Source organism: Ambystoma mexicanum, chromosome 1p (genome assembly GCF_040938575.1).
Source record: "Ambystoma mexicanum isolate Mex_15411 chromosome 1p, UKY_AmexF1_1, whole genome shotgun sequence".
In the NCBI taxonomy this organism is placed as follows: Eukaryota; Metazoa; Chordata; class Amphibia; order Caudata; family Ambystomatidae; genus Ambystoma; species Ambystoma mexicanum.
The window spans coordinates 1,199,044,268-1,199,070,488 of record NC_090921.1 but is presented as its reverse complement, the minus strand read 5'-3'; the positions used below and the strand labels follow the sequence as shown (position 1 = coordinate 1,199,070,488).

The 26,221-nt window shown below is 42.9% G+C and overlaps 1 protein-coding gene across 3 annotated transcripts in view; it reads left to right on the top strand.

Moving 5' to 3' along the window:
- HPN (hepsin) overlaps positions 1 to 26,221 on the top strand; it is a 780,351-nt gene that overhangs the window by 513,672 nt on the left and 240,458 nt on the right. For all 3 annotated transcript variants that reach the window (XM_069604921.1, XM_069604920.1, XM_069604919.1), the window contains 2 exons: positions 11,260 to 11,300; positions 17,352 to 17,517. In XM_069604921.1, coding sequence (XP_069461022.1) covers positions 11,260 to 11,300; positions 17,352 to 17,517 — 207 coding nt within the window. The remainder of the gene's footprint in view (positions 1 to 11,259; positions 11,301 to 17,351; positions 17,518 to 26,221) is intronic.

Below are 26,221 nucleotides of genomic sequence, written 5' to 3'. Positions count from 1 at the left end.
ATGCATTTTCACTGCATTATTACAACAGGGCAAAGTTTGCCCTAGTGCTAATACGGAATGGTAGCCCTAGTGCTAATACCGTGCAAACTTTGCACTTTCAACGGTGCAAAGTGTCTGTAATCTAGCCCTAGAAGTCAACAAAGGCAATGTATATTGCTTGCTTGTGCTGGTGAGCTCGCTTTATTATACTAGTGTAATCATATTTATGGCTGTACCTAAGCCCGGCAAAAAAACCCAACTGAAACGGGTCACGTATGTTCTGAGTATCCAGCCATTTGTTGAACGAGTTCAATAATAGCCTAGCGAACAGTTTTCCAGGGCAGTCCAATAAGGCTATCGGTCTGTATGATCTGGGGTCTTCTTGATTAACTTTTTTGAAAATTGGTAGTATAATTGATTTTTTCCAACTATCAGGAATGCTACCGATTTTAAAGACATTCTCATATATTTGAAGCAAGGTTGCATATTTTTTAAGCATGGCATTATGCAGACCATCTGGACCTATGGCACGAGAGGTGCTTAATCTGCTCATGCAATGTTTTATGTCTTCCACATTTAGAAAACATTCATGACTCGTGTCCTTTACTTGAAAATTCACATTCATGTTAGAGAAAGGAGATTGATACAGATCCAGAAAGTAAACATGCCAATCCTTGCTTCATATTGAGATGGTTTGCACCGCCAATTGTAGATTTAGTAATAATTTGTCTCAGCATCTGTTCACCATTTTCCTGATTTTGCATGAATTTCCTGGTTTTAAGCCAGCCTTTATACCTTCGTTTTAGATGTGTGATCTTTATGATTTTATCCACACTGTTTACTATATTCAAGTGTCGAATTTCTCGCCTTAATTGGGCTTTCCCGTGCTTCAGCTCAATATCAAAGGCGTGGCAGTGCTTGTGTTTGAGGCTATTATCTGGTAAAGTCACTTGTCTAAACATCTGCATTGCACGAACATAGTCGCCACCCTTTTTCGTGCCTGTCCTGTGGAATAGACTGTTAAGCTTTAGGTCAAGCTTAATTTGTTTCAATCTTGACCATTGCAGCCTATTGCTTTGATTATTTACTAGAGCATTTGCTTTGTTGGAGTTTACTTCCATACTCACTGTTGGTAAAGGGAGGACAAAGGTTAGCCATAATTTATTATGGTCACTCATCTCTGTGTGTATGACTTCAAGGGTTTTGACCAGATTCAAAAAGGACATATTAACATATATGTAGTCCAGAATGGCCTGTTGGGAGCATCTATGCCAGGTGAAATGTGGTGGCATATCTCTCAGAACAGTTCCATTTATTATTATAAAGATTCTTTCTGCCATTATTGCTGCCCATGTGGCTTCATTACCAGTAAACCCAGTATCTGCACCTGGATAAAGATGTAGGTTGAGATCTCCCAATACAATTGTTTGGGCAATTCATACATCCAATACAAGTGCATCGAGTATGGTAATTAACTCGCCAAAAAACTCTTCAGTTTTTAACTTTTGGATACTCCAATAGATATTAACTATTGCTAGTGTCAATTTATGACTAGACAGCTTGACAACTTGGAAACTAGTGGAGGGATTTGGGCAATGCTGACTCATGAAACCTCTGCTTTTTTAACAGCCAATAGCAGACCTCCCTTTGGACGACCCAAAAAGTTTTTCGTGGCATGGGTCAGTATAATTACTTGAGTGTCCCATACTGGTGGCGACCAAAGCCACCTCTCTTGAAGAACAATGATATCATAACCCACTAGGTCACTAGTAAATGCGGTGGTAAGATGTTTGTGACTTCTTGTATTCCAAGATATTAAACTCACGCTTTCACTAAATGGGTTTGTTATGAGTTCATCACTTGCCTTTGATGACTAATCTCATGGGATTCTCATGGGATTCTCGGGTATTGGCAGAAAAAATTCGAGACTTACGCCACCATTTGTACACTAGAATCCATGCCCTGCGATAAAATGTCAAATAAGGACATTCTGGCTTGCCAAAATGTATTAGCTACTAGGGCTGAGCGGATGTGCATTCTGGCTTCTGAAAGATCATTTTGACTAGTAAATTCAATTTGATCAATATCTACTGTGGTTATTTTTGCCAGGTCAGGAATCACTGCGCATATATTCAAAATGCTTGTTCTATTCAAGTCATAGCGTTTATGTGGGGATTCTCTGCATTTTATAATGAATCGGTACTGGCTCATACTTTTGTCCTCTTTAAGATTAGGGGATTTTGCCAAAGTTTGGTGGTCCGTTATTTCTGTCAGTAACCCAAGGGGCTCTTTACTATTCACTTGGATATCCTGAATTCAACCAGAATCCTGATAGATGGGATTGGTCTGAGACAGAATCTGATGCCCCTTTAATAGTGTGGTAATTGTCAGGAACATTTGCACCATAGGTTGCTGTTGGCCCTCACTTGGGTTTTTAGAGATGTTCTGCATCAAGTAAGCATCAATAGAGGACCTGATTTCATCACGTAATTCCTGCATGGAGGGCACTGATGGAACCACGGGTCCCTCGGCTACTGTTTCTGGCACTTCCATCTGCACTGCTTGATTCATTGATGAAATTACATCAGTGCTATTATCATTAGATTGGTTTGCCAGGAGTGTATTGATGGTTTGTATATTCCCCTCAATTTGTCCTGCAGTGATCTTTGGGCTTTTAAGTGAATTCAATTTGAGATAGGATTCAATAGAGACTTGAATCTCTTTTTGTATATCCAGCATTGTGGGCAGCATTGTGGGCATCACCGGCATCACCGGGACTTTATTTTTCTTGGTTGGACTTATAGTATTGCTAATGATGTCCACTTGCCCTTTGATCGGGCCAGGGATCATTGCTTTTGGCACAGTTTCTGCTTGGCCCAAAGCTGAGCTATTGCCCATGATCAATGTTTGTGTCAAGGCTACCAGGTCATCCAATGGTTTATATGCCAAATGACCAATTTGATTTGCTTTTAATGCATGTCCTTGTTGGCAGTCATGAAGACTGTCAGTTTTTTGCTCAGCTGTGAGTATTTTGGACATATCTTCTTGGTTTGGTTTTTAGAAATCTGCTCTTACGTTTTGTTCCATATTGGATCTGTCACACCATTTTTGCTAGTTTTATTTACTATGAGTCTTGAAGATGACTACTTTTTTTGTGACATCAAATACGTTTTTCTCGGTGGTATCGTGCGCTGATTAACAAGCAACAGAGACGCTGTCGGTAACAGTGGGTTCAACTGCCTCTGTGTTTTGCTCTTGTACCACCCTGCAGATTTTGTGTAAACAGATCTTAGCTGCTATTTGTATATCATTCTGCTCCTGCCTAATGGGCAGGTCAGGGTTCACAATTACCGGTACGGGTATACTTTGGTTTTCATTCATGATAGATGGTTATTGACTCTGCACACTTACCTTGTTGGATAGTCAGATGATTAATATGGTCAGAGCAATAGATGTTCAATATACTCGGTTTGTTTAGTAACTTTGCCATCCAAGATTTCATATAACATTGCCACAGTTAAAAGGGCAGTATTGATGGCACTCAGAGTGTTGTTCAGAGCCGGGGCCTGAGGGAAGGAGTATCTCCCCTGCTGGTTGGTGTGTATGAAAGAGAGTCTGGGGGTAGGAGCTATGAAGGACGGAGATTCATCCACAAAATGTATGTGAGATTTGTCAGTGATTATAGATGTTTTAATTCTGCCATCTCCTTGATCTGTGTTTTTAACTGGGGCTGGCAACATGGTTTTAGAGTCGTGTTTCGATGTACTTCCCTCCCCTTGCTCTTCCTCTAACTGCAATAAATCCCCTGTATTAGAACATGTATAGAGTACTTGTTGACCACTTTCATAGGATTTGTTAGAAGTATTCAGAAAGTCTAGGTCATCATGGTCAACTTCACACGCTTTGGTTAGCTGATCATACGCCTGTCGTAGCCTTTTCTGTGCTAAAACGGTACATGGCATTGGTCTCAGTATGATTTCTTTATCTAATTGGGTTTCAGGACCTTGGGTGTCTTCTATGAGGCATGCAGTGATTAAGGTTGCATCAGTGGGAGCTCCTACATTTTCAGCCTCCGTCACTGAGTAATTCAATTTGGAATTTTGGTTGGGACTTGTACCTTCCTTGAGATACTGTCTGCACCGGTAGAGGTTGTACTTCGGTGTTGTCGGTTCCGCTATTACCTCTACCGTCTGTGTAAAACATTCTAATATCAGCAGTTAAGGAGGCCGACCGCTGCAGTGTTGTAGGCGGTACATGTTGCTGCAATTTTGAGATTCTGCTCTGGTTGGTGCCTTTAGTGGTTGTATTTCTGCACTAGGGCATGCATAGTTTAGCTTGCAAAACAGATATGGGTGGCATGCTAGTGGTTAGGGTGTATTGTTTCCTTTTTATGCAAAAAGGAAAGAATTTATTTTAGCAAACCGTAAAGCCAGCAGAAGGAGACAGCCCCCGCCACTCCGCTATTTCGCTAGACAGCGAGACAGCAGCAACCACGCTTTTCCAACCACACTTCCACAATGCGCGCACACCAATGCGTTAAATCTTCTAGGGTCAAAGGATAAGAAAATAAGCATGAAGGTTTAATAATATTTTCTTGTTAATAGAGCTTTTATGTCTGCATTTGAGAATAGCTTATGTAAGAATGATACCTACCCCTTTACCATCTGCAGATAGGGTAAATGTATATTTCTAATGTATTCTTTCTCTATGTTACATTTTATTTATGTAACATGTATTAGGTAACATGATATATATTTTATGTTTTAATTGGATTAATACAAATGAAAACCAATTATTTTTTTATTAAATTTGCAGCATCCTATGTATTACCATTCCTGAAATACAAGTTGGCCAATGGCCCTAAGGATGTGACTTTCTATGCTGATACTAAGAAAATACCGCACGATACAGTGGGTAGTAGAAATCTGTCTTTATAGACGCACTGAAGTAGGGGTAGTGTTTCCCAATGCAAGAGGCGTGATCTTAGTGTTGAACGCAAAGCCATGGTTGAAACTGCATTGCAAAATGTGCATGTATCAGTCAAAGCACAAAAAAGGCATGCAGACAATTGGATGTATTCTCTGACACACACACACACACACACACACACACGAACATTTGGCATTGCTGAAGGCATTACTTGTCTCCCTTTTAATAACATGATAGTTTAGCACCAGGTTTTTTGGCTGGCACACTTTCATATAGGAAGAACAAGAGCCAATCTCAGAAAGATTGGCGCTTCATAGTGCACACGATCCTGGCTAATACTTATTAACACAACCAAACATGTATCACAGACAATGATGCATGAAATCCAAGAAAAATAGGACAGCTTAAAGGGGGCATTGTTATCAGATAACTACACCGAGAGACTAGCAGATTTAGATGTTGCGTGAGTTTAACATGTATAAAACAACTGAAAAAAAACATTACCACATTCTCACATGCCAATGTCTATCCATACACTGCAGATGAATATTGCCAACAAGGTGGACAATGGGGGTCTCGGTTTTGGACACCCCAAAACAGACTCACAGTTTCAGAATTATAACAGGAATAATTCTCGAAATACATCTCGGCTAGAAGAATTAAACTTCTCCTGGACACGTTCTGAAGATGAAGGAAGAGCAGCCCCTTCAAACATTTTGACTTAACATAGATATCGAGAACATCTAGTGCATTTTGAAGACACCAGGATGTGTGAAACGCAAAATCCGTCAGCCCCTTGTTTTACTGCAACTTGGGTGAGGCAGAGGTTGCTGGCAAACCGACTCACCCTGAATTACCGGAAGCTGGTGCATAAATTGAACAACTGCCATGACATATTAGTGATAAACATATATACACATGACTTAACTACACAAGAAAAACAAGTTCTTCAGAAAGGACTCTCTTTCATCCCTACAGCGCGCTATGATGCATTCCAAACAAAAATTGAACTGACCCAATTGATCCGAAAGTTCTGATTGAAGTAATTTTTTCATGACCACGATGATGAACGCCTATCACACCACAGGATTGCACATACCTTTCCAGTTCTACCCCCCAAGAGTACTACACCAGAGTCTCTGACTTTTGAACAGGCCATCTTCAAGAAGAGTGAAAACTAGAAAAACCAGTGCCTTTTGTACATTATAACTAAACACAAGAAAAAAAAAGTGCACCATTGTCCCTTAAAAACAACATAACGATAGTGATAAAGCCGGCAGATACAGGAGATAGCTACAGTGGTCATGAATACCAATGACTACAATAATATGGTACAGTCATTGCTATCTGACGATTCTAGCTATCCACAATTAGCCATCAATACAACCAAACAGCTACAATCTCTGATTGCATCAATTATCGAAGAAGCCTTGTTAGAAGGCTATATTAGCCCCAAAGAGGTAGAATTTTTCAAACCCGAATTCCCAGGAATCACAGCTTTTTATGCCCTCCCTAAAAAACACAAAGGCACTTCACCCCCACCGGGTAGCCCCATAGTGTCCAGCAATGGCTCTGTGCATGAACCCGTTTCCCAATATGTGGATGTTTGTATACAGGATGAAATCATAAAAATGTGATGTTGTGTAAATGACTCCACAGCATGAAGACACTTTCATTTAGACTAGGGGAACAACTTCTAGTCACTTTAGATATGGAATCGCTCTGTACACAAATACCTCAGGAGGCTACTTTGGTAGCCATTCAAAAACCTGATCTTTGGCTCATCATACGCCCGAGCTAAGCTACCCATATCCTACGCATCCTTTCAGATCAAAGACACACCCATTCCAGTATTAGGCAAAGTCAAAACTCTCGGTATGCAGCTTGAAGCATCTCTAGGGGCAGAGACCCAAGCACAATACGTTAAGAAAAACTGTGCCTACCACCTCCGCTTAATAAAAGCTATCAGACCCTTCATATCAGAAGACAATTGCGCGACCATAGCTAGAGCTACCATTCTATCACAACTCGATTATGGCAATGCCCTACTCCTGGGTGCCTCTAAACGGTGCATACAAAGCTACCAGGTTGTACAGAATAACGCAGTAAGAACCGTCAAACTTAAATCTAGGACAGAGCACATCAGCGACTCCAGAAGGGAGCTACACTGGCTCAAAATCGAAGATAGGGTGCACTTTAAGACCCTAACCATTGTTCATAAGTGCATTCACGGAAAGGCACCAACATACCTAAAAATGAAGATCAGGTCATACGTCCCAAACAGAACATTGAGATCATCTCTACTCGGCAAAATTGCTATAGCCCCACATAAACTTAAAAGCGGCCTAGGCAGAGCCTTTCCGACTCTTGCAGCCAACCTGTGGAACAACCTCCCGGACCACCTAAGAATAGAGCCTAACTACACCCGTTTCCGCAAATCTCTAAAAACCCACATCTTCAAATAAACTCTACATGTTCAAACCCCAGCCGGAATAATCTTTGTAGTTCCCTCCCGTCTCAGATGTACGTCATTACTGTTTGTCTGTCTATCGTGTTCCTATCTCTGCGCCCCGAGGCTCGCGAGCTACCGGCGCACTACAAATATTAAATAAATAAATAAAATAAATAAAAACCTCTTCAAGCATGTGAGATGAATGTGGACGTTCCTTCTACATTCATTTTGCAGCTTGCGTCTTCATGTACAAAGACTATCATAAGAAGCTATTTTGACAAGCCTCAAAGAGAGAACAAAATATCCCAAAGGATACCACACTGTTTCAGAACAAGCAGGAGACTGCAAGAGACAAGATCACAGCAGTATTTAGTTACTCACACCAGCTCTATAAACTCAAGAATGAAATTAACATATTGCAGTATATTCTCAGCATGGCTAACATGACTATGGAAAAACCACTTCATGCAGTCAAACTGAGACAGAATAGCCATGATGTAGTGATGTAGTGGTACACACAGTGCCTTAGAATGGCAAAAAAGAATTGAGTACTGAGGGACCTGTGCTAGATCACGCACCGCGCAGGGCATAATCAGTCTGTGAGAAAACTACACACAGTCAAACCACAGAACTAGGGTGGCATTCACTGTGGATCCAAAAAGATTTCAATAATTATAATTCCTCAGATGTCATATATATCATAACATGCCCATGCAATTTAAAATGTATTGGGGTGACAATGAGACCAATATGGAAAATAATCATTGAGCATAAGTCCTGCATTAGGACAAAGAGGTTCTCTGACCCACTGGTTGACCACTTTTTGCAGAAACAACATGCAGCTAACCAATGGAAGTGGACTGTCTTGGAAAAAGTCAAGACACCCACCAAATGGGGTGATTTAGGAGCAATTCTTCTGAAAAGAGAACATTAGTGGATCTTCAGACTATACACTGATACTAATGGTTTAAATGAGGTGATACATGGACATGAGTTGGCACTTTTGTCTGCTTAGGATATTATATTCCATGCAAAGATGAATGTAAAATACCATCTATTATCATCCAGACCATGACATCAAAAACCATGCACTGGTATCTTAGTGCAGTTGTGAATGACAAGTGATGCCCTTCCACCTAAACGGGCACCCTCATATACTGAGGAAGTAAACCCTACAAAAAGGTTCAAGCATGACAAATGTAGTTTGTATTTCTGTACATGGCCTACCAAGGAAATGACATCAGTCACAAACTTCACAGTTGAACATCGGATACTATACTTCAACGTTCAAGAATATAACACTCCCTTAGAGCTCCCCACAATATAAAGCAGTGTTTTTTAGAGCAAAAGTGATAAGCACTAATTGCACCCGTGGCAGGCTTTATATCACCATAAGTGCTCATTCTAAGATGGCGCTCAGTTTGGCATAAACTATTCCACCAATGCTGCAAATCCTGCACATCACAACGATTAGGTCACATGATCACTGGATGCCGTCAGTATTGATGGACTGTGTGGAAATCCCAATACGGAAGCCCAGCACCAGGGCACACCACTGCCATTTGTGCTGCAACAAACCGGTAAATCCCACGTTTAATGCACATCCTGGGATAAGAGAATAAGATATTTTTAACAAAGCCTTTGCAGCTATCGCTCGGATAGTATTGTTAAGTTTGCATTTGTATGCCTTTTTTAATAGAGAGGTGATACAGAAGAGCATAGAAGGTGCCCCTCTCTTGGGAACTAGGTCATCTTAGTTGTCTCATCTTTCCTGTAAAGTAGCCTTGCAAAGATGCAGGTATGGCCCACTCTTACTGGAAAGGCAGTTTTTGTGCGATGTTTTTCTACCTACTATTAGAATGTAAGTAAAACATTTTTATTATTGTTGTTTGTGTCTCACCTATACGCCTGTGTATTCCCAGTTAGTCACAGGCCATGATTAGACTATGGCATTAATCCCCCTTTCCAAGGGCTGGAACGGGAGGTTACGGCCCAGCAGACCAAGTTATCAGCTCAAGGGAAGCAAGGGTATATAATGAGGGCATCGGACTGTTACCTCCCATTCCAGCACCTGGAACGCTGGATAACGGCTATTAGCACCCCGGGTTGCCAACTCTGTAACCCGGGGTGCTATGAAAATAAATGTTTTCCTTCATTCAATGGGAGGCTACAGACATCCTGTTGAACAAAGGAAAATGCTTTTCCAAGGTGGTTCCCTTGAAAAATGTAAGCGGAGCCCTGCTTCCCTTTCCATGGCAGCCTGACGGAGTGGAGAGGAAGGTCCGCCTACAGCAGGGAGTGCAGCTGCCACAGAAATAAAGTAAGTGGGGGTGGGGAGGGGGAAAAACAAAATAAATGGGATAGAGGGTGGGAGGAAGATGGCAGCAGAGTGGAGCTTGACGTCAGGTGGGATGGAACACAGGCTTTCACCAGTGGTTCAAGCCTGCATTCCTAGCCACCTGATTGGCTGACTCCCCGTCAGGGTGCTAATTATATTTCACACCCAATAATTGTTCAACATGTATATACAGTTCTGACAAATGTGACCACAATGATAAATCACTGAAACCGGTCAACCGTGTTCACTATGGATATCCTTTATAGCTTGAGATACCTAGAGAAAGACATTGTTATCACCTATGCCTGTAAATAGCCAGTGTTTACATCTTAACTCAAGCTACACACCCCAGTGAGGGTTGAATAAAAATTAAAAAATACCTATGGGAATGTAGCTTTTTAAATGTTCACGGCCCTATCCATCACATAGCTTGTTCCAGAAGGTGTTTTTTTGAAAGGAAGTACTCCCTGTCATAAATTTAGTACCCCAGAACGGGGGAAACAGAAGAGTAGGGTAATCTCTTTTCTATCTCTTTTAGACCGGCGGCACACTAACAACTTCAGAGGGCAAATCCTGCTATCATACAGGGATAGTGTAGTTCTTCCTAAGGGACAGCTAGCATGCTAGTAAGAAGGTGATACATTGTGTGGACTCTCCACCCTTGTGTCCTACAAACAAATTGATATAACCCTTTAATATCTTGCATCACACACAAAGAACCAAGAACTGACTTATTTTGTTCACATTGACTGCTTTTGTTGAGAACAAATGAATATGAATATCATAGCTACACATGATAGACTGAATATTGGTGTTCGGAACCAGAATTTTAATGGTGTCAAACATGTGTTTGTATTTACTGTCTGGGATCTTGATCCATGGTTGAAAGTGGCATTGAGATGTAAGCTCATGCAGACCGTTTCCATTGCTGTTCCTCCAGGTTTCTCTATCTGCTAGTAGCGATGCAAGGGTGTCCAGTGCATGGCCTTGTGGAATGTGGAAGCATCAGACCGCCCTATTTCAGAGGCTGATTCTGAACATGTAGCCCAATATAAATAATAATCGTGTATCACAAGATAAGGAATGAAAGCATAAAACCTGAGAAATGGGCATTGTGTGCAATCATAGAATGTAACCTGTTTGTGTATTCGAATATCGTTTCATCCTGGAATATACTGAGATGTACTGTGAACTAATGTGAATCAGTTCCTTCGTCTTGCATCTCAAATATTTTGCACCACCAAATGGTGCCCTACAAAACTTTAAAAATACATTATATTAAAAAAGAAACATCCGTGATGGTGTTGGTGCACTGTACATAGCATACGCAGGAAAATGCAAGCAAGCAATTGAATGTATGATTGCATTTATTTGTGGTGTGCATAGAGCGGATGCTGTGAACTGAAAGAACGTTATGGAATTTGACCAGGTTGCCCAAGACAGGAAACAACTGAAACAATGTCACCCAGAGGGCGAGAGGTCCGATCAATGAAAGGTGAATCTATTTTTTTTTAATTAAAAATCACATCACACTGACATGCGCATCTGTTTCCTTTTGCAGTGAATGCCCCAAAGGACGGTTCCTTGCAATTCAGTGCCAAGGTAGGCAAAACATCTTTTCTGGAATGCAGCTCATGTTGTATCTGTCTCCACACGTGTCTTTACACCTTTTGACCTAACCAAGTCCTTCTGACTGCACTGTTATGCATCTTCTCTATCTGCCTCGGTCGTGTCTCAGGAATATTCCATCGCATGGAAGCCAAACGTGCTTCTTTCCCTAGTAACGTTGCATATCATGCTAGGGGAATCGTGTTTCTTTTAGGGCAGGGCCTCTGTTCTCTCTGTCTGGGTTATTCCTTTTTGTCCTGTTTTACGAGACATATTTCTTGTCATGGTTGAAGGATTTTGCTGGACATGTATCTGCAGATAACTTTTTCCTTTTCTTGCGTTGTGAAATCTATTGACTTTTAAGGCTAGATGTCTGGTTGAGTGTGCACATCTTAGCCTGGGAAGCAATCTTGTTAAGGGGAAACTTTCTTCTGCTAGGATGAGGCTCTAGATTTTGCTTCATTTACTTGCTTAAAGGCAGCTTTTCTGCGATATTGCATGTCTTGTCTGAGATTTTACTTTGCACTATGATTATTTTACTAATGTTGGTTTTCCTAAATTGGAGACATCTTATATCTTTCGAATGTAGGGCTTTTGCCTCAGTTTGCTTTTAAGAGATTGAGATATTTTAATGTAGTTAAAAAAAAAGTACTGTTGCTTTTCTTTGTATGCGTTAAATGGTGCTGGTCAAGCTTGGATTGGCAATCTCTGATATGTATAGCCTACTTTTTCTCTTTTCAGCAAGGATTGGATTAATGATCACTGTGTCTTCCTACATGGTTGTTACTATGAGAAAAGTGCTCAATATTCTATGTTTCACTCTGGACTCATTTTGGAGTTAAAGATACCGGAAGTACATGTTTTTAAATACTGTACCCTATTGGTAGAGTTTACCATTAGCTTTTTGCCAGAATTGCATGATACTTCACTGTACATGCAAACAATGTATAGTAAAATATCCACTCCCAGGATTTATCTGTACTTTCTTACAAGTGAAGAACATCACAGTTTCATTGGCAATGCAGCAATGCTCCCTCTTACATGCTACACATGTTGTGGGTTCTCATATGACCTCATCAACCTAATTGAGGTTCAAGAATTGTTGGGTTTAACGCTCTCCTCTTATGTACAAATTCCTGAATTGGTTTCATCTCTTTTCCAGGGTACAATCCCTGTCGTTGGGATTGATGCCCCTTCCCTCCTGACAAGAGTGCATTGGTCCTCAGAAATGTACGATACTGGAACAAAAGAAAAGTGCACAGTAAATCAAGAGGGAGGAACCTTTCTTTGATCGCCCTGATGCTCTCTGACTGACCTAACTGTACCTCTCTCCCAACCAGCAGCTTAAACGTCTCTCAATGGTGACTTCCCCTGTGAGGAAGGACATTGATTTGGGAGTGCCTCTTTGAAGCCGGGTTCACAGGAGTTTTCCTGGTGGGAGTTTCCTGGTGGGAGATACTGGGCCTCGCAGGGAGGAGTTACCCATCCTATCAGAGAGTCAACAGAGAACAGCATCCTGCCCTTTGTCTCAGTAGTGTAGTTGTCAGTAATCCACATAGACTCTGATAGCTGGTCTGACTTGACAGGGTTAGCACCGGTATGCTACAAATCAGATGTCTCTTTAATAATTGCCAGCTATCAGCCACCATACCAAATCCTTGATATGACTTTATATTTCCAGAAGATCCAGCCAGCATGCGATAACTTAGCATCATTATTATGGTTTTTGAACAGAGGTGAAGACTTAATGATATGATATGATATGATATGATATGATATGATATGATATGTTATGTTAATGAAACTTTTACAGCGCACGGACACCCTGAGGTATCTTGGAGCTTGAGAGCAAGGTACGATACCCAACCAGCATCCCTAGAACAAATTTGTTTTAATGGCTGTCCTAAAGGCTAAATGATTTGACAATCTTTTTATTGGTAAGGGCAACTTATTCCAGAGCAGAGCTGCTGCTCTTGAGAAGTCCCAGCCACCGATCCGCACACGCCGGAAGGAGGGAACAAGGAGCTGCTCAGCAGAGGCAGGGTGAAGACAATGAGCAGGGCATTAGCGGGTAAACTTTTCTCTAAAATATTATGCCCCCTGGTCGTGTATTGCTCGATGCACAATGCACATGGCCTTGAACTCGATGCGCAGAACTACCGGAAGCCAGTGAAGAGAGCGAAGGACGGGAGAGATATGAGCCCCATATGGCGTACCAGTAGCCACACGAGCTACAACATTCTACAAATGTTAAAGCCGGTGAATCAGCCCCTTAGGCTGTGCCAAATAGAGGGAGGTACAGTAGTCCAGCTGGGATAGCACCAGAGCAGTTACCACCGGCAGACGGAGGATGACAGGAATCATCGGGACTACTTTCTTCAATATTCTCAAATGAAAATCGCCTGCCTGACAAACAGCGGTCACTTGATTGTCCATAAACAAGGATGCAGATAGAATAACACCCATGTTTTTCCACTTTTGAACTGGAACCGGGAGAGGGCCAAGAGAGGAAGGCCAAAAGCAGGACACCCAGAGTGAAGGGTTAGGAGAACAGCCCACCACCAGATATGATATTACATTTATAACACACCTATACACAAATGTTTCAAGGTGCGACGAGGCAAGAGAAGGGAAACAAAGGAAGGACAAAAGACAACAATCTTACTAGGCTTTGTAACATTGAAATTGTGCAATTGCATGGTAGGGGGAGGATGGGAGAGTGCAGTAGAAAGGATAAAAACAAGTAGTGCATCCAAGCAGGTGGCAAGCGTGAGGTTAAGTGCAGACAGCAGGTGTCAAATAAGTGCAGGTAAGGGCCTGTAGGGCTACAGATACAGACCCAAGTGCAGGAGTTGCTAGGAAGCAGTGCAGGTGTGCAACTTGGTGGGCAGGGACCTGGCCCCAAATTCAGAGGGTAGCTAAGTGACCAGTGCAGAATCAGACAGGAGATCAGCAGGGGAGAGGAAGAGAGAAGGCAGAAGCAAAGAGGAAGGTCTTGAGGTGCTTCCAGAACCATTGATGGTTCTCCTCAAGTTGCAGAAAGGCAGGGAGTCTGTTCCAGAGGGAGGCACCAGCAGAAGAAAGAGATCTACCCCCAACTCGTTGCTTGGAGAAGCGACTGACCCTCAAGGAGTTGGCAGTGGAGGAGCGAAGAGCTCAAGTAGGAAGATATTTCTGCAGAGAGAGTTGGAGGTACTGGGGTCAAAGGCCACAGAAGGCCTTGTGGACATTGCAGAGGGTCCTGAACTTGATCCTTGCAGCCACTGGCAGCTAATTGAGAGATTTTAAGGCTGGAGAGATACAATCCCTGGGCTTGAGGGCAAGGAAAAGTCTTGCAGTCATGTTCTGGATGAGTTGCAGAGGGCGAAGAGTAGAGGAAAGCAGATTTAAAAAGAGGATGTTGCAATAGTCCTTCCTAGAGAGAACCAGACCTCTGGAGATAGTGGGCTTCTGGGGGAAGGTGAGGAAATGAATAATACCTCTGAGAAGATGCAGCTCGTAGTCAGACTTCATAGAGACATCAGAGGTATGAATGGAGAAGGTGAGTGTGGAGTCGAAGATGATCCAGAGGTTCTTAGCCTCACAGGTGGGAGCAAAAGAGGGCCAAGGGAGGCCAGCCAGAGAGTGACAGCAAAGGAAGGTGCAGGTGAGCTGATGAGGAGGATCTCCGTCTTGCTGGGATTCAGGAGAGATCATTGGTGGCACACCACTCCTGGATTGCAGACAGGCAATTTGAGATGAGAGAGGGAGAAGAAGCAGCAGATGGGAGCCTGAAAATGAGCATCATCCCCATAGCTTTGAAAGTTGGTGCAGAGAGCAGCAATACGGCGGGTGAGAGGTGCCAGGTATTGGTTGAAAAGCCAGGGAGAAAGGTTAGACACCTGGGGAACACCACATGTAGAGAGAGAGATAGAAGAGAGGACGGACCCGAGTTGGGCCTGGGCGGGTCGGTCCCAGAGGAAAGAGGTCTGCCAGGCCAGGGCCTGATCAGTGATACCCAGGTTATGAGAGACTCTCTGGCATTCACACCTAGGAAGCTTGCTTGCAGAGCCTAGCAGGGCACGCTCTGACCTGGCTGGGGACTGGCTCTGGAGCTTCTGGAGGGTCCTCTGGATTCAGTATATCCCTCTGTTCCCTGGGAGATTTTTAGGGGATGGATCATACTTCCCTCTTTGGAAATCCTGGCCTTGCTTTATTGGGGTAAGCTGTAAGTCAGACTGTATCTTCAGCCAGGTTCCAAATCAGTTCTTCTTGTTACTCCTTGGGAATACTTCAGATGATCAGCCCTCTTTTAAAGCCAAATGGGTCACAGTGATTGGTGTAAGGTAAGCCTACCTTAATGAACTAAACCTGGTTCCCCACCAACATTCTTCTGTATGCATGTGGTCATAACCAGAGTGCTTTGCAACAGAAAAGGTGAAGGGGTGAAAACATGTAATGCTAAGTCCCAACCATCTTACTGTCTGTTGTGGATCAAAGGGCGTCTCTAGTTAATGGAGCTCTCTGTGGTTCCTGATTAAAGCAGCTGGTCTCCCTTGAAGCTGCAGAAAGAAAAGACTTGCGGTCTCCATCAATCCACAATCTTGTACCTTCTGAATGGGGACCCCCTGAGGGGGGTTGCCTACTGTAAACACATAGTCCCAGACATGACAATTCACTACCCTTGATACTTGGAGACAGGAGCTGGCTTCAGGTTGGCACAGTGCATATCAAAGATTGTTGGGGGTTCCTGTCTCCTTTGTTCACCTCTGCAGCTATGCCCCATGTTAGCCTGTTTGAAGTATACTCTATCAGTGTGTTAATTATGTTAATTTCTGCCTCCATTCTGCAGTGCTTACACAAAAGGACAGGAGCCTTTGATAGTTCATTAGGCTGGCCATGGCAGGAGGAAGGTTTTGCCCTCCCCCTTCTGAGCGACATGGTGCAATCCTGACTGTCATATCCCAACTAAGAATGACAGGGTACTGCGCCTGTAGGCTTTGTCCAACCAGAGTACATGGATCTATGTGTTTGTCATGCAGTGAGCATTGGAAAATGTGTGTGAATTATCCCCACATATTTTCCAGAGGCTGATCTACCATCATTCAATTTTAAATACAATTTCAAAAAAGCCCAGGTCAGCGCACAGCCACCGTGTGGATGGTCGAATTCCTCACACATAGACAATGTGGCACCAATATCTTTGTGCATTATGTTGAAGAAAAGGATGCTTTTAAGTGGTAAAAAAGAGAAATATGAGAAATACGTACATATGTCAATCTCAAGTTGAGTTTCTGTTCTCCTGCACTAATGAATGTTCTCTTTGTGATTCAGGAGCTTCCACTGTTTAAGCTGATCACTTAGTTGTGTGTGTGTGTTTGTGTGTATTTTGGGAGCCTCTCATTGCTGGATCAGAGCTCTTCACACCTATGTGAGGGGTCCTGAGAATGGCAACATCTCTGATAGTGCTGGTTGGTTGAAGGTACCCTTTAAGCTGCGTTTGGATTGGTAGCTGTGCCAGTAAATGATGGTGCAGTAGTGATATGCTCTGTAGCATGCAAGGAATTTAAGAGAAGCTATTATTCTTAGGAGGGTGTTTGCAGCTGAGGAGTTAGCCTACATGTGGTTGTGCAAGTCAATGTGGCATTTCGGAAGACATACAGGAAAGTGATACATGTGGGATGAATGTGGGTTGCCAGCTAAAGCTTTGAAAGCATTGAAGGCAGGCATTGGTGCCTGCCTTCACTATGTCTACCCTCAACTGCACTCTGTGAATGTGGCTGTGGCCTGCTTTCTCGAGCATAGCAACCAGGATATTTCTCCCTGTAGTTGCAGCACTCAATGCTGATGAGCCACCAAAATGAAACGTAGGTATCCGGCTAATAATAGTCCTAGGAAAGGAAACTATGTCCTGGCTGTCGTTGAACTGTCTGAATGCTACTGCCAACCTAATTGCCACTCACATTCCTATTCCTGATATGTTTTCTAGAATGGCTTTCCACTGTGAAAGAATCATAGCTTGTTTTCTTCTTTCTCTTTTGTTTATTTCTCCAATATTCTTTGCAGACTGTGGTCGTAGGAAGCTTCCCGTTGACCGCATTGTGGGGGGACAAGATGCCAGCCTAGGGAAGTGGCCATGGCAAGTCAGCCTGCAATATGATGACACACACCTGTGTGGGGGATCACTCATCTCTTATGAGTGGATACTGACTGCTGCACACTGCTTTCCAGAGTGAGTACCCTTGGATCTAGATTTTGAGTGTGAATTTCTGACATTTCCCGGAGTGAGTAGACTGAGCATAGCAAGCAGGAATGCAGTTCTGTCACATCTTAAAGTGAGTACTTCTGGGCCTAGTTCTCTTGCCATCTGGTGTATCACCTCATGGGTTGGGCATCAAGAGCACACATCTGATGCCATCCACACCATATGCACCATAAATCAAGGCATTGATGTAGATAAATGGAACGTTCCAACATGATTCTACATGGTAATAAAACTACCTACAAGTGGCATGCATAATGATGGTAATGTATGTTTGGACCAGCCACCTTTGGACTGGAATGGCCACGTGTTGATATAATATTAATATTTATATTTTTCCACGTTAGTGGTAGTGTATAATCATGATGCTCATTGGTGCTACAGAAAAGGGAGGAACGACAGTCAATAACTCAAAGGGCGAGCCTCCAAAAATATGGATCCTCACTTCTCTTCGAACTTTCAAGACAACCTAATGAGTTTAGGCTCCTCAATACTTCTAGGCTTCACCCGTGGTTAATGCAAACTGTGTCCATTGCCAAATATATTTTCATGACAAATAATCAAATGGAAAGTTATGGCTAGAGGAACTAGGAAATAAGGAGAGTGTGCAAGAATTAATGCGCTAGAGGGCCGGATACACAAAGAGATGTGTACTCATCGTGCACAATGTTCTTATCCCATATTAATTAATGGGCTCTAAAGAATGTGGGGAGCCGGAAATCATCCGCTGGTGGTGGATTTGCTGTTAAATGCTGTAATTAATATGCAGGTACATGGTGTGTGTCCAACACCTGCATACTTATTGACTCTGCCAAAGGTGTGGGACTGAGGACAACAGGATGTCAGTAAAGTGGAGCTCTGCACCTGAAAAAGCAAAACCTGCCTTAGCCAAAATTAAATGTCAAACTGCAGGTATATGCCTTCCCATACACTCACCCTCCTCCTTAATGTCTCCCTTCACCTACAGCATTTGCAAATATACGTATATGTTTGCCTTGTGCTCTCAGACGTTGCTCCACCTTGCCTGCCTGACATATGTTATCACTTGTAGTTATTTGTTAAAACATATTGGGCTTCATTACGAGATGGGCGGTAAGGGTTTAACAGCGCCAGTAGAGGCGCCGGAGCCATTAACCCCATACCGCCCTATTACGAGTTCCCCTTGCGGGACCCGCTCTGGACGTCTGGTTTTACCAGACGTCCTTAGCAGGTCCCGCGAGGGGGCCAGCATTCTAACAAATCGCCCGTCATTAACGTGTCAGTTGTTAGTATGCTCACCATTCCCATTGAGCCCTATGGGGTCTCAAATGGGAATGGGGATGGTCCGGGTCCGGGTTCCCTGAATGGGGAAATACCAGGCCCTCCAAGGTCGGAATGGCTCGGTATTTCCCCAGTCAGGGAAGCTGGACCCGGACCCGAGTTTGGAAACGCGGAATGAGGCCCAAAGTCTGATTGTGTTCTTACAGGGCACTTCATTCACAGTTGTCTGTATAATCACATTGTTAATATTAACTGTATATTTACTTTTGCTGTATCTTTTCTATACCTCCTCACTGAGACCTGATGTATTGTGGGCTGCCATTCCCTTACTCTTTGAAGTAATTAATTGTGACATGTATAAATAAATACATTGTGTGAGCTTTAAAGGACCCTTCCTCAACAGAGCCACAATGGTTGTAAAGTTATAGATCACTTCTCTCAATACCGTATGCATGGTCTAAGTTGGTAGATCCTATGATCTCCATGGCAAATGCCCCAGAAATGTGTACATTGCTGTTTGACCTGCATCAAGTTCACTTGTAATGGAAGAAAGCATCCAATGAGCATATGTAGCGTATCTATGTGAAACAGGTATCTGCTGCTATTGATAAAAACGACCCCCTGCAAATATTATGTTGTATACTGACCAGATCTGGTGGAATGCACACATTAGTTAGGGAATCTCGCACTGTTTTCGTTTGCGATCACTTATATATGATTTGGTGGATGTGTTTAGATAAATTGTGACTGTGATCATGATATTTAATTATATATATGTGCTGTTAGAATCATTACCTCCTTTTGATAAAGTGTTGATTTCATGATGTTTTTACTGCTATATTTATAATGCTGTTTGGTATTGAACTTTTTCTACAATGTTAGTTTTGTCACTAAAATAAAATTAATGGTTTAATTATGGACTTATACCAGACATTTTTCCGCTTGATACATCCCCCAGCACCTGCGTTTATTCCCTTTGAATTTGCACTAGACAGGTGATTGCCAATTTCCTCATGTGTGCTAGTGCAATTGCTCGTGTGTGAATGGGAAAATGAAGAAATGTGTTGAAAGGGCCCATAGACTTTGTCTTACTCATTGTTGTCTACCCTACATGTACTCTAATGTACATAAGCTTAGAATTGTGAAAATATCCTTCTTGCCCTTGTGGTTTCGGTCATCCACTAAAATGGCAGCCTCTTCCTCACAGCATTTGATCATTGCCTTTCTCTTTCCTGAAGTGTTCTAGGTGTAGTGCTACATATGCATCTAATCCCTCTCTCGATTTGTTTCTGTGCAAGTTCATGCATGCATGTATGTGTTTGAAAGGCGTCATTAAAGTTATTTGCAGTGACAGTGCTGGCAAATATTGTATATGGGACATCATCAAAATATTCTACAGTGTCAGCAAACATTGTCGTTACAACATCACAAAAGTGATATAAAGTGGTGTTGCTGCCATATATTTTGGGAGTGGCATGGTAAAGGTGACAGGGAAATACTCACACATGTTGTGGTTGAAGTGGTGAAGTTTCATAAAAATGATTTTCATTGACAATGCTGGCATATATTGTGGGCACAGCTTTGTGAAAACAATTTAAAAAATATACTGTAATGTATTGCATGGAGAGCATTGTAAAGACAATGCTCTTTTCAACTGTGGGTGAACTTCATTAACACTGGCATTGTTTGCAGATTTTGAGCACACAGCTTCATGATCATTTGCAGTGGGAATGCTCGTATTTATGTTGTGCGAGTGGCAACATTAGAGTGAATTATAGTGGCGATGGCAGATGATATTGTGGATGCAGCGTCATTAAAGTGATGTGGAAATGCTGACATTTATAGTGGGAATCCTTGCATTCATTGTGATTGCAGCATCACAAATAATAATTACAGTGACACTGCAGGCATATTTTGTGCTCGCAACATCAAAGCGACTTACGACTTACAGTGGGAATGCTGGCACATATTGTGGGGGCAGCATTGTGTTATACACTGGCAATTCATGCATATGTTATGGGTGCAGTTTCCTGAAAGTTTTTTACAATGTCAACGCTGGCACATATTGTGGACATAGGCAGCATGAAAAATGTTCCTGTGTTCTTCAATGACCTGGCAACTATTTGATTTTTTTTTGTATGTATTACTAGATTACTAATTGTCATTTGTATGGCATTTAACCCAATTTTATGCAAACGATTGGTCAATGACACTAACTCTTTGGGAATGTTAATACGCACAATGAGAATATTCACCACCCACGACTGACCATAAATCAGTTGTAACACTGGTGCTCCTTCTGTCCCTGTGTGCTGGACCATTTAGATAATCCTTGCAAAACTGTTCACTTAATTTGGGCTATTCATGTAGCATAACCCAAATGCCTGTCATATTTGTAAGACTATTTGCATGTCATTATCACTCGGGCAAATACTCGCCAAAATTGGCCTAATGTTAAACAATCAATGCATGTTTACATCAGAACAATGATTTCCTTGGTACAAATACAGAATGGTATTAGCACTAGAGCAGATACTATGAGCCCTAGTACTAAGGCCATGTTCAAATCATGAAAAAGTGAACTTGTACTTGTGCCAAGGTTCTGCAGCGCAGCACTAAAACTCAATCTTTTCATCTTTTTGTTCCTGCCCTTTGTGGTTCTGAAATGCATGGCCTTGTCCTTGTTTGTGCTTAAATGCAAGTTACCTTTCTTCCTATTCTTCAAAAAATGTTAAAATCACATTTAGTTTATGCTACTCTTCGCGGTCCAGTACCATGCCTGAGAGAAGTATGCTAACCATCTGCAAACCACTTTCCAACTAGCTCCTCTACAATTATTTTTATTATATGGATAGACCAAGCTACAGCAAGACCAACAAAAATTTAAAACAAGAACTTTAAAGAAGTCAAAATTCATATTACTTAAAATGAAAAACCTATTTAACATATGTTTTACCAGAAACAGCTTTTGTAGAAACTAGTAAAGTTGTAAAGGCAGAAAAAGGTACCAACAAATTTGATGACTTTCGTATTATCTCAGTAGTATGTATGATTAGGTGTACTGAGATAAAACATCATTTGAAGTGTATATTGGGGCTCATTCCGAGTCGGGCTGTCCGGTAAAAAAAGTGCAGGTATCCAAGGATACCAGCACTTTACCGACCACCCTCCCTGTGGGGCGCCTGGGTCACCTCCAGCTAAAAAAGCCATTGATGCTGGTGGCGGTAATGATGGCAAATCCCGTCATGGATTCCTATGGTATTCCATGAATGGTGATTTAAACCGCTCCGATGGCACCCATAATCCGACGACACCGGGTGCCGGATACGGTAACAGCCTTTGCCGGTATCCTGGCGGCTGTACCACAAGGGTAGCATCAAGGTTGTAATGAGGCCACTTGTCCCTACATACCACAGTTATTGTTGTGCCTAGTTCCCAAATTACATTTGTCCACTTAGCAGATCCTTTCTCAAGTTTCTACAATGCACATTTGGTACATCCTAGACATTTTTCAGCATACTAACTAGACACATCTTTGATCAATTACATCATGCCTGCTTTTCATACAATTGCCAATTTCTTAATAATTCCCATTAGGACATTATGGCAACTTTCCATTATGTTCATTTCGTTAAGTTAAGAAATAATTTTCCAGCCTTGATTGCACCCCATAGCAGGTTTTACGTTCTGACTCGGGTGCAAGAAAAAAGGAAGACCGATGCTCCTCACGGTTTTCTGGGTTCTGAGTAGGCAGCAAGCTGCACTGTACACTGCAGTAAAGATTCAGCCACCTAAGAAACGAATGTTATTGCCATGCTTGTGGACTGATCTGGGCTGGTCCAGCATTCTGCCAGGTATTCCCCACCCCTATCAGACTAAAAGTCAATAGCACAAATGTGTGTGGTTTCTAACATGAAGAGGTGTAAAAAGAGCATGACCCTCCCCAGAAAATTGGATATCCTATCTTCAACATACAAAACCAACCCTTTTCAACTCCTCACAAATGCCCCACACACATTGTGAAGTATTAAATACAACATAAGACATTGGAGGTCATCACAAGTTTGCCGGTATCCTGGTGGTAATACTGCCAGGATACTGGCAAACAGTAATGATGTTACCAGCACCAGACCTGCCGGTATTAACAGCCGATTGCAGGTGCGGGCAAGTGTATGGTATTCCCCATTCCACAGAGTTCATAAGACTCCATGGGGGAATGCTGGTATTACCGGCACTGGTAATATCAGTGACAGTAATGCAAACTGGTTCTGCTGGTGGGATGCCTGACTTATCTCCAGCTTTTAGCTGTTTGCTGGTCTGCAAAAATGCTGGTACATGTTATTATGGCACTTATATGTGTGATAATGTTTATGTTTTGCCTTTGTGTATAAAGCCACAGTCTTGTTAGATCATCAATTTGAATCACTACCAAAGTTAGCAGAAGCAGTGACACTAAATAAAATCCAATCATATCTGCATGGAAGCGACATTCTGAGCAAATGGTTGCTCATAAAACTCTGCAAACTCTGAGATAGCGGATTGTTGTTCATAAACCCCACACCTACTTTTGATGCCAGATATGTGATGGAATCCACCTCTCTCCTGAATATGGCCTGCCAACGTCGGTTCAGTGGCCTCACCAGAGATTATCATCCGGGACTCATATGTTACTAGATTCTCTGATATCTTTCCAGATAAACAGATATTGCATCCTTACTCTGAGATAACATTATTGCAGGCTTTATTGCCAGCCTTTTGATTATGGAAACTCAATATCTTTTTTCATCCTACTTTAAAAAAAATCGAATTAAGTGGCTGCTAACTGTCTCATGAAAATAGCCCTTCATTTCATCCTAGAACACCTAGCTATTTGAGATTCCACAATTTCACACAGGCTTAAACCAGAAATTCTGAATTGGCAAGTAATTGTTTATCACAAGACAAAGGTCTGGGCATGTTAGTGTTGCTTTGCATCAGACATCTTGGTTAGGAGTGGTACATAATCATAGTTGTTAATACTTTGATACTCAGATTGTGCTCACTCTACGTAGTCTATTTTAGCAAAACATGATCCTATGCATTCGGTGCTGGGGGCTGCGTGGTTGTCCCCCGCACTATATTGTGAGTGGGGGTTGCAGGGGTGTACCCCACAGCCATGCCAAAAAAAAGGGCTCCGGGAGTGTCTCCTGAGACCCCTTCAATCACCACACTAACTGAGCCGTGGACATTGGCAGGTGCTCTGGCCGTATGAGTGGGAAGGGAAGACAGGTCTGCGAGGGAGGCTGGGGAGGAGGGCACCAGATGTGAAAGGGACTTTGAAGGCCGGACGGACCCAGATCAGGACGGAAGTGCAGGGTTGCTCCCGAAACCCATCTGGAGAGATTACAGAAACCCAGCACCTCAATTCAGAATAAAGATGGCAACTAACCAATTGCACTAACAATTTCCCCCTCTGCATACACCTCTCAAGCTCCAAACGAAACACAACCACAAACCTACAGCACAACAAACCACACAAACTTCACTACATTGCAACAACAAAACAAAAACACACATAGGGCTTCATTACGACTTTGGAGGTAGCCATGCTGCTATTAGCGCCATGGCTGCCTGCAAAATCGTGTCCGGGTCCGGTCTGGTGGAGTGGGGACTTACCGGGACATTCCGCCCTAGGCGGACCTGGTAAGTCCTTATTCCAAATGCCATTCCCCATTCCCATTTGAGCCCCCATAGGGCTCAATGGGAAGGCGCAAGGTGCTAATAACGGGCCTGCTACTTGCGGGCTCCGTTATTAGCTCCAAGGTCCCTTAACAGGTCCCGTAAAGAACGTGTGGTCAGACCGCAAGTCCTTTACGGTTCCCGCTAAGGGACCTCAGAATTGGGTGGTAAGGGATTACTGGCAACGGTCTCCTTAACTGTGCCCGGTATCCCTTACCGCCCACCTCGTAATGAGGCCCCTTTACTCGCACAACAGTACACAATGACTACCGGCCGCAAACACCCCAGGCCCAGCCAACAGACCCACCGGGCTGAGGCCGCCAACAGCACATCACTGCTCTCTTGCACTTTTCCAGCTTCCTCCCACTAACCCCCCTCCCTTCCTCTTTCATAGCTGCCCGAGTGCCAGGGGACCACTCCAGTGGTGATAGTGCGCTGTACAAATGTCCTTTAACATTAACATTAACATATACTGTGAATGGGGCCTGCGGGGGTGTCCCCCACAGCTGTCCCGCAGTCCCCCAACCAAAACAAACGAAAAAAGGCTGCTAGGGTTGCAGGGGTGTCAGGGACAGTTGAGTATAGTGAGCGGGGTTGCGGCGGACACGCCCGCAGCTGACCCAAAGAAAAAAAAAGGAAAGGACCCTGCAGCACTGGTTCCCGATTAAGGAAGTGAAAGGGAACAGGCGTTGCAGGGACATGGCGAGACAGAATGCAAGGTTAGTAAGGGTGTGGGGGTTTGGAGGTGTGGCAGGGGTGTATTGGGGTGTGGGTAGGGGTGTGGGTGGTGGTGTGGGTGGGGGTGTGGATAGGGGTTTGGGCACATCGGGAATGTTCATGGGAGAAAAGACCAAAGATTATTTTGAACAAATAATCTTCGGTCGTTTCTCCTTCAAACATTTCCAACACGGTAAAACAACCCCAAATAATTCTAACCACTGATTCTCTGTCCTGCAAAACAATTTGATCCAGTTGTTCGATTTCTGATCCATGCACTGAAAAATCTGTGAAATGAATCCCAATGTATTTGATATGTAGAATAATCCTATGGCACACATTTCAACTGAATGGTGAATCATACGAATAGACAAACTATACATCAAAACTGCCAGTCCACTCCTCTGACCAGTCTATGGCATTACAAAAATATTACAACCCCATTCGATTTCAGAAACAAACAAACCACATCTACCATCATTTCCAGGACAGAGTTTGCTAACAGCGCACTCGTTTTACAAGAAATGAAACCATTAACAGTCTATTACAGTACCGTCAAGTGTAACATTGATGTAACCACATTCAGCACTATAACGACTCAAATTTCCTATGATTTTTTGTAAAGCAGCTACTGCAATTGTCCCTGCAGCATAACACTTGCAATAAAGTTTACTCTACCCAGGCCACCATCCTTGCCCAAATTCTGCCCTCTCACTCCTCCCATCTCTCCTCGCTCCCACCCCAACACAATGATGTACCTCAGTTGCTGGAGTCATACCTTCTGAGGGAGGTTCAATCCAGGGGACATACATTTCATACAGTAGCTACACACCACACCACTTGAGTTTAATTCATTTATGTCCATTGCTTCTTTCATGTATGTGCATTGAGGCATTCACATGTGTTTATGTGTAAGACAAGGTATCTTTAGATACCTGGAAACTTGAGATGGGATGTTGCTACTGTTCCTCTTATCCAC